Below are 10092 nucleotides of genomic sequence, written 5' to 3' on the forward strand. Positions count from 1 at the left end.
CTAGTTGAAACTGTGGACTAACATTATGATTTGGTGGAACATTTGCAGGAATTACATGCCCTTTAAGGACCGTCACAAGGCAAATTGAAAAGTTTGCCAGTTATATGAGGGGTCTTTTGGGTCAAATATTAGATTTTTTTTAAGAGAAAGAGCAGATCTTGCATGAAATAGCCAAATCCGTCATTCGGGGACCTCAAATGGGCGTTTCTTATGTGCTAGTGCTTTTCCCCCTCCTACGTGGTTTCAGTAACTAGGTCAGGAAAGATCCTGGTAGTGATTTCTCCAATCTGTTTGATACATTTCATTTTCAGTCTTCCATTTTTTCTGTAAATTTGGTACAAATTTCATGATTTTCTTACGGATGGTGCGGGGTGGGAAATGATACTCTGTTCCCGTCCTCATTCCCCAAACTAATCTCCATCCTCGCTTAAGTAAAAGCATATTCAATTTTAAAGATTCCAATTGAGGAAGTTTTCTCCGTACCCGACTCATTTTTTGTTTAATATAATTATGTATTTTAAAATTATAATAATTTAAGATAAAATTTAATTATAATATATGCGCGTAAATCGAAGTGGACTACTAAACAAAGCAAATTCTAAATATATACAAATCAAACTTAGTAATAAAAGACTAATTATATTTGAAAAATTAATATCATATTCATTTATTTGTATAAAATACATAATATATGTATATCAAGAAAGAGAAGGAGGTGAGGAGTGCTTCTTAGATCCCCCATTCCCATCCCGTCATCAGGGATAAAAATGTCCATGACATTATCAACATTTCTATGACATTGTTCATATTTTGAAGTCTCAACATAGATAAAAAAAAAAAGGGATGGGGATATTTTTCTAGACGTGTTTGTAAAATATCCGCAATGTCCAAGAAGATCTGTAATATTCACAAGAAATTTTTAAAAATATTCGCAGAATGTCCAAAAATATCAGAATTTTTTTTTTGCATAAGATCTAATTTTTTTAGCACATGTTTTTTCCTTCTTTTTTTTCAATAAAATGAGACAACATGATCCAAATAAAAAGAAATAAGAAAGTATTAAGACTACTCATTACACCTCCATAAATACTACTCATCTAGTTGTATAAATCAATAGTATCTAATTTATGAGTTAATACTTAAAAGAGATCAAGAAATATACATATGGCACATTAGCAACAGCCTTCAGAACTATTCAAGGGTAATAGTAAATATATTATTTAGCTCAAGATGGGAACCCTCCAACTTACTAGAAACTCGTTTTGGTATTAAATTGAAGCACTTAAAGTCCGTGTGCACTCTATTATGTTTGTTTGTTAATTTATATGTAGTATATTATATTATTGTACGTTGTTTGTAATGAGATGAAAAATTATTTTGGAATCATAATCCATGTATAATTATGATAATTTTCTATTCTAATATTCGACATAACTTTCATATTTTGATAAAAAAAAATGTGTATTTTTATTATTGAATTAGTTCAAATTAAGTAATATTGATTGTTTTAATCTTTTGTATAGTGTCAACAAATAATTTTAAAATTTTCTCGAAGTATTCATTTTTTTGAAATATCTATTGGTATTATTCGTAAATCAAAATCTAAGCAATTCTGTCGACATTGACATTTTCATCTTTACCCCTTACAATTTTAGAGGATGTTTAGCAGAAGAGACTGAGAGAGTGAAGGAAATGGGTGGATGGATTGTGAAGAAACGGTTGTCACAATCCATTATTTGGTAGGGTGGATTCAAGGATGAAGGAAAAAATGGGATGGATCGCCAATCTATGAGTCTCACCATTTTTTAATCTTTCCTCACATTGGATTGAGAGGGAGAGGTGCATGTTTTGTGGTTCAATTACCATTTTGCTCTTGAATTGAGAGGGAGAGGTGCATGTTTTGTGGTTCAATTACCATTTTGCTCTTGAATTGAGAGGGAGAGGTGCATGTTTTGTGGTTCAATTACCATTTTGCTCTTGAATTGAGAGGGAGAGGTGCATGTTTTGTGGTTCAATTACCATTTTGCTCACTTCATTTCTATAATACTAAACAACTTTTAAAAAATTACAATCTATTCCTTCTTTCTCACTCCCTTTCTCTCATATCTTATTCACTTATCAACTAATCTTTCGCTCCTACCAAATGGATCCTAGAACAAGATTTTGTCCCCACACATACCTCATCGCCGATTATTGTTAAATCCCCGTCCCGGGGGTTACGTCTATCTCTATTACGGAGTTTACACCTATCTTTATTTCACCTCCCGTTAGAGGGCGTGCAGTAACAAAGCACGTGAGAGGAGCCCACTGAAAGGAAAAGAAATGCAGGGCGAAAAAGCCCATTGGGCCACGGTGGATGTCTAGACATAGAGAGAGCGCCGAAATTGTCAGTGACTGACTCACTTGATCAGTTTTTTTTTTTTTAATTTTTTTTTTTCCACTAACTATAAAAACTCATAATAATTCTCCATTTTGGGGACACACCAAACCATCGTCTTGTCTAACATCAGTGATCAGTATTTCTTCGTTTTACGCCATGGTTTCCAAGGCTCCACCACTACAACGTGCATCACTCTCTCTCTCTAACATAACTCTTTCTCTCTCTCTGCACATGTTTCTACAACTTCTATGTCTGCGCTGCGCCCCCATTTTTTGACGATAACTGTTATGACACAAATTGAAAGATCCCTCTCCCTCTACATGTGAAAGTTGTGGTGCGTGTTGTATTGTGGGCAGATGATTTGATGTTCATTTGACCACTTTTTCAATAGGTTTGCATCGTGAATCTAATTTTCAATTTAAATTGAGTTGTGATATTTTTTAAAATTTTTAAATTTTTTTTAATTATAATAAAAAAATTATATGAAATATTTTTTAAAAATTTTAACATAAAAATTTAAAATTTAAAATTTAAATCGTTTAGATGAATAAAATTTTAATTTTTTTAAATTCTATTCATTTTATCGATTTGAGTTTTCAGTTTTAAGTTTTTATAGTTAAAAATTCTTAAAAAATATCACATTTAATTTTTTCTGTTACAATTAAAAACTCTAAAAAAATATTAAATCTCAATTCAAATTTATAAAGTGAACGAATAATGCTATATAACTGTGACAAATTAAAAACTCTCAAAAAATATTAAATCTCAATTCGAATTGAAAATTTAAATTTATAAACTGAACGAATGATGCTATATAACTGTGGCAAATTCTTCCCGATAGACACATTGCAAATTGGCACTTTTCCCCCCCAGTTATCACCTCTTCTTGGTGCTTGGGTCAATCATCAATGCACTATCGTGTCATATTTCAGGACTTCGTTCTTTTTTGGGTTGTCAGATTTGGTAGTTTTCAGAGAGTGTCTCAGATTCTAGGAGAGACTATGACCTAGAAAGCAAAGAACATGAAATACATGCTACAAAGGACAATCACTAACTTGGCTTTTTAGGGAAACAGATTAACAAATTGTAATCATAATTTAGATTGGTAATCCAGAAGTTATAATATTAGTTAGACTCCCTTCCACGTGTCTGTATAGTAGTGGCTGTGCTTGTTGTCAGGAAGTGGTTTAGTTGGAGTCACAGCTCTATTTTAATTAAAACTTAAAGCTTCGTTCACTTCACAGATTTAAATTTTCAATTTGAATTGAGATGTGATATTTTTTAAGAGTTTTTCACTGTAACAAAAAAAAAAATAGATGTGACATTTTTTAAGAATTTTTTACTGTAGAAATCTAAAACTGAAAACTCAAATCGATGAAATGAACGAGACCTAAGTTACTTTATTATGGTATTGTTACATGCTAAATTCGGATAAAGGAAAAAGAAGTGCCAAGTTCCAAAAAATTTGTGAGCACAGCCAATTTCAAATCCATGCCTGAACCAGTTTTCATAGTAACATGAATCTTGTTATGATCTAACCAAGTTTTTACAACCATCCTAAAGCTCTTAAGCCCCAGCAGAAAGCCGCACAGCTATTGCCCAAACAAGAACAAAGACGCTTTGTAATACTTCCGGTTGAATAATGCAAAAGTAGAGAGGTGAGTGATCTCAGCTTCTGCTTCCTCAGGCAAGAGCTTCTTCATACTCAACATTGTAAAATGAGCTCAATTTAGTTATAGCAAGAGTTTCCCCAAATAATGAAGCTCTTGTGGATTTCGTTATACGAACTTCCACATAATCGCCTACCACTGGTTTCCTCGCACAATTTGAGTTGCAATCTTGTTGTGGGACTGGAACATTAATAAATGACACTCTATGGCCTCTATCACTCTTGCCCATAAGTTCTGTATCAGGAGCCCTCTTATTAGGCCCCTCGACCAACACAAGCTGCACACTTCCTAGTTGAGAGTCATAACACTTGCCCGTAGTCTCACGGAATGCCTCAATAAGTTCAGTGAGCCTTCTCTGCTTGACTCCCTCAGGAACATCGTCGGAGTAGTTTCTGTTTGCATGGGTTTTCTCCCTCATGCTATAAGCAAACATGTAAGCCATGTCGTAACCAACAGCCCTTACAAGACTTAATGTGTCTTTATGTTCTTCCTCTGTTTCCCCACAAAAACCTGGAATGAAGGAACAAGGTTAGAAATGGAAACACCAAAAACTTTTATAATTTCACTTTACATATAACGGAAACTAACAGGATGTAGGTTGTAGTTATTTGCATACAGATATTTACATTTGAGTGTTGGAGAGGATAGAGTAACTTTTCTCGACAGATGAATACAATATACATTTGTTCAACATTCAATTCAAGCCCTCGAAACAGAAAACTATATTTGTATAGCAACACTGCAAACTAACAAGAATAGTGAAGACACAATTTGTAGAAGCACTTCAACTAAAAGCACAGATCCCAAACTAGAAACGATAATCCAAAATTCCCCCACAGAAATTTACTACGGTGCACTTTCTTCAGAAAAGAACAAGACAAAAACAGAACAAACAGAGAACTAGGAACGATCACTTCAGGTGCACCATGCGTCATGCCTTAACTAGGATATCAAATCACAATTGCAAATTGAAATTAACTATAACACAAGCCCTCTTTCTATAACATTCTTTATAGCAAGGAAAAAGATAATATTTACGTGAAAAACAATCACTTCCAAGATGATTTTATCACTTTTCATCGCTATGTTACCCCCTAAAGAAGTTTCATCAGTTAGCATAACAAATTTGTTTTTGCTCCTTTTCCCTTCCTCTAGAATATGTCATAAAGAGTTGAATACAAGAATTTTAAAACGAATCACATTTTTTCTCGACCACAGAGAAAATAACATAAATATTTCCCCCTCTACATAGCTTAGTTTCCAAAGTACTTTATTAAAATTGTCAGAATAAAAGACACCTTACCACATATGAAATCACTGCTTATCCCCACATCTGGAACAATTCTCCTAATCTTTTGCACAAGATCCAAGTATGCCTCTCGGGTATATCCTCGACGCATTCTTTCAAGCACTTTGCTGTTCCCACTTTGAGCAGGTAAATGAATATATTTGCATATGTTATGTCTGTCTCGCATCAAATACAGAAACTCATCAGGGAAATCTTTAGGGTGCGGGGATGTGTATCTGAATCTCATCTCAGGAATTTCTCTAGAAAGTCGATCCAAGAGATCAGAAAAACGTAAACCCATTTTCTTCACCTTGCACATGCTGGAAAACCCTTCACTCAATCTCCAATTACTTCCTGGTTCAACTTCTGTTTCGTCTCCAGATGTGTCATTATAGCTGTTCACATTCTGGCCAAGAAGTGTTACCTCTTTAACACCTTCCTTCGAAAGCTCGGCCACCTCTCTCACTATTGATTCCACAGAACGCGAGCGCTCTCTACCTCTAGTGAAAGGCACAATACAAAATGAACACATGTTATTGCAACCCCTCATTACCGAAACAAATGCGGTAACTGAGTTTTTGGAGATTCGAACAGGACTAATGTCAGCATACGTCTCCTCAAGTGAAAGCAGAGTATTAATCCCTTTCTGACCGTAATCTACCTCTTCTAGTAACCTCGGCAAATCCCTGTACGCATCAGGTCCGCAAACCACATCGACCATTTTGTCCACATCAAGTATCTTGTCCTTTAACCTCTCAGCCATACATCCCAAGACTACAACTTTTGGGGGTCGCACTGAATTTGATCTCCCAATCGCAACATTGCTCTTCCAATGCCTTTTAAGAAACCAAAAGTAATTAAGCCGCTGCCACACCTTCTGTTCAGCATTGTCCCTAATAGCACAAGTGTTGATAAAAATGATCTCTGCGCTCTCAGGGACATCCACAGTTTCACTATACCCAGCATATTTCATTATTGACAGAACAATTTCCATATCGTTAATGTTCATCTGACACCCATAAGTCTCGTGATAAATACGGCCTCTTGAAGAAACTTCAGAAGCTGGTACATGGCTAGACATTTTAATCATAGAGAAACTAGCGTATGAGAGATTAGTTTTTCACAATGAGAAATTGCAATGACAAAATACTAAAAAAATGATGAAAAATGAAAAACACAGTTCCGTGCTTTTGGCAATTACACACAATTATCCCTCCCAAAAAGATAAATATAGGTCTTTAGACGACATAAAACAAAAAGTTTGGATCTATTAGTAAACATTTAACGAAAATATTACTTGGAGAATTAATCGCAAAGCAATCCAAATTACACCATAAAGCCCGAAATTTTTGCAAAGTTCCACGAAAATTGACTAATTAATTAGCCGCTAAACCATAAAGATCAGTGCTTTGAAGTTTACGCAGAGAATTAATCATAAAGCAATCAAAGATTACACCAAAACAGGAAATTCCCACCAAATTCATAGAAAAATGATTGATCAATGAGCAAATCCACCATAAAGATGACTCCTTTGAAGTTTACTCGGAAAATTAATCACAAAGTCCCAATAACACCAAAAAGCACGAAATGTCCACTAAATTCACGAAAAATGACTAATTAATTAACGAAAAAAGCATAAAGACATACATTGAAATTTATTCCCATAATTAATAACAAAGCAATGTAAATTACACCGTAAAAAACGAAATTTCCACCAAATTCCAAGAAAATTGATTGATTAATTAGCGAACAAGTTGTTCTAAGAGAGTACATGCGATAACTCACTCTTGCTGAGCTTCGGAAGATGCGAGAGCGGCTTGAGCGATGAAGTGTTGGAGGCTTGGAGTCTCGGAGTTGGAAGGAAGAGGAGGCTGAGAAGCGGAGAAGCTTCTGGAGAATTCGAGAGAGGAACTTCTTCTTTGGAGTGGACGCGGCGAGCGGTGGTGGAAGCACCGGGAAAGAGGAGACTCGAATTTCGGAGAGAGAAGTCGGAAGCTGAGACTGAAGCGACATCTTCCGTGGAGCTTCAGCAGGAGAGAACAGTGAGGCTGGTTCAGGATTGAGGAGAGCGACGAGAGAGAAGCCGTCATTGGAGAGAGAGGGAGAGAGAGGGAGGGGGGAGGGATGCGTTTTGTGTTCAGAAACTTGGATAAGAGATTTACGACGGTCGATGAAATAAAAAATTTCCGTTTCTTGGATGGAGTGAACGAAACGAAACGTCTGAGGAGGGAAAGGTAAAAAACGAAAAAAATACAGTTAGTATTAGAAAAAATAAACTATAAATAGTTTTCTGTTTTCAATCCTTAAATTTATATAAAAAATTATCTAATTAGTATAAAACCGGTAATATAAGTTATGACACGAAAACATGACTTAAAAACGATACGAATTTTAGACGTTAGAGTTGAGAAAAAATAGATTCAGGTTAAAATTGGATCAACATAAAATTGACATAAAAAAAATAGGTCAATTTCGGGTTAAACCCGTCTAACCCGATAACAAACTCGTAAAAAATTAAAAAAATATATATTTTAGATTTTATTATAAACTTGTGATATCATGATAGTTAATACTCAAAATATTATAATATTATTTGCTTAATTTTGATGGATGTTATCGTATTTTAGTGTATTATGAATTATAAGTTATTTCTAATATGTAAAAAACTAAAAAAAAGTGTATAATTTTCGTGTCAATTTTAGGTTCACGGGTTAATTTTGTGTTGTGTTGTGTCAACCCATAAAATGGTCGTGTTGTAGTTTTTAAAAAATTTCGTGTCACGAGTAACGTTTGGGTTGACTGTAAATTTAAAAAAACGATCAAAACACAACACATGACATGAATGTCACACCTAGTTCAGCATACTTTTTTAATCTAATTTGTACGCTGTTGTCACTACTTTACATCAAGAATTACCTACACAAAAACTGATTTACCTACTAACATAAATAAAGGAGAATGGGTGAAATGACACAATTAGTTGAGTAATTAGTATTATAGCACAATTTTTTAAAATATAAAGTTTATAACACAATTTAATATTTTAAGTTTTAAACACTATTTAAATCCCTAAAAGACTCTTAGACCCTCTCATTCCACCTCTCACCTTCCTTACTCTAGTCAAGTCCACTATGGCCGGCATCAGAAGCAGGCGGCAGACTCTGGTGACCAGTGATCGGTAAATATTGTATATACCGTATGTATTGGTAAATAATGTATTTATCGTATATACTATAAATACTATATTTATTGTATATACGTGTAAATATCAAATATATTGATAAATATCGTATATATTAATAAATATCGTATATACTGATAAATACCGTATATATTAGTAAATATTATATTCGCTAGCGATTAGTAAATATCATATTTATCAGAAAATCTGGCCGCCAGATCCCACGACAAGTAAATACAGTAAGTACAATATTTACAAAGAAATGCCATATTTATTATAAAATCTGACCGTCGAAGCTGGAGATTGTTAAATACCGTATTTACAAGTAAATATTGTATTTACTTGTAAATATTTTATTTATCTAAAAATTCAGCCACCGACTCCAAAGACCGTTATAGATGCCTAATTTATTAGTAAATACAATATTTATTTGAAAATATCATATTTACCACACAAAAAAAGACAGTCTATATTTTTTTTTTCAAATTAGGATTTCATTCATTTCATCGATTTAAATTTTGTTACAGTAAAAAATTATAAAAAATAATCACATTTAATTTTTTTATTATAATAAAAAATTTTCATATAAATTAAATTTTAACTCAAATTAAAATTTTAAATCAACGAATTAAACAACTCCGCCTCAAGAGAAAAAATCTTAACTACCAAGTAAATCCTATATTTACTCTTAAATCGATCACCAATAAATTAAACGCCTTCTAAAATATGCATGATCTTCTTTCTGTCTACTTTTGAAGCCTTAGTACCTAATGATGGATCTCTTCTCACCAATGCTACCAGGCATAGACAAGTTATTGGATCTTTACAATTGTTGTTCCTCACTCGTGTAGATATTTCCTTCGCAGTCAACAAGCTTGCCTAATTTATCATTGCCCGACACAAATTCATTGGACAACCACAAAACGCCTTCTCCGGTACTTGAAGAACACCATTTACTTTAGTATCCATCTAACTCGCTATCAACCACTTTCCTTACATGCCTTATCCGATGCTGATTAGGCTAGAAATATCCATGATGGAACATCAACAATCGCTTATATAGTATATTTTGGTAGTAATGCTATCTCTTTGGTCTTTTAAAAAGCAAAAATTTATCGCTCGTTCTTCCACATAATCAGAATATAGTACTATAGCTTCCATAGTAGCTGAACTATCATGGATTACTTCTCTCCTTTTGAAGCTCGGCACATTGCTCTTCCCACTATCTACCGTGACAATGTGGGCACCACTTACTTGTGTGCCAACTCTGTATTGTTTCACACTCGAATTAGACACATTGCTATTAACTTCCACTTCATTCGTGACAAAATTGTTACTGGTCAACTCCGAGTTACACCTGTCTCTACTATCCAAGATTTGTGTTTCTAATAAAAGCACCATGTTAGGGCGTGTTAGAAATTTTCCAAATCAAAATTTGAATTCAAATGTTGTTACCACCTCTGATAAATCTTCTGCTAAGAGTCGGCTCCAACCATCTAATAAGGCTTCTCTAGCTTCTCCCCAAATCATGGGATTTATTCATTTTGAATTTGTAATATTGCTAACGCTACTT

General features: G+C 34.0%; 1 protein-coding gene across 2 annotated transcripts; it reads right to left on the reverse strand.

Moving 5' to 3' along the window:
* Nucleotides 1–3812: 3812 nt before the first annotated feature.
* Nucleotides 3813–7455, reverse strand: LOC112094163 (CDK5RAP1-like protein). Of its 2 annotated transcripts, none has more exons than XM_024174429.1 (3): nucleotides 7124–7455; nucleotides 5354–6411; nucleotides 3813–4560 (listed from the first exon to the last, which is right to left on the reverse strand). In XM_024174429.1, exons 1-3 carry the CDS (start codon nucleotides 7426–7428, stop codon nucleotides 4064–4066), a joined length of 1860 nt encoding a protein of 619 aa, XP_024030197.1. In that variant the 5' UTR covers nucleotides 7429–7455; the 3' UTR covers nucleotides 3813–4063. The 2 variants fall into 2 exon arrangements, with proteins under 2 accessions (XP_024030197.1, XP_024030196.1); XM_024174428.1 differs by having other exon boundaries at nucleotides 5354–6435.
* Between the last annotated feature and the right edge of the window lie 2637 nt (nucleotides 7456–10092).

The sequence above is a fragment of the Morus notabilis genome, unplaced genomic scaffold (genome assembly GCF_000414095.1).
Source record: "Morus notabilis unplaced genomic scaffold, ASM41409v2 Scaffold720, whole genome shotgun sequence".
NCBI lineage: Eukaryota > Viridiplantae > Streptophyta > Magnoliopsida > Rosales > Moraceae > Morus > Morus notabilis.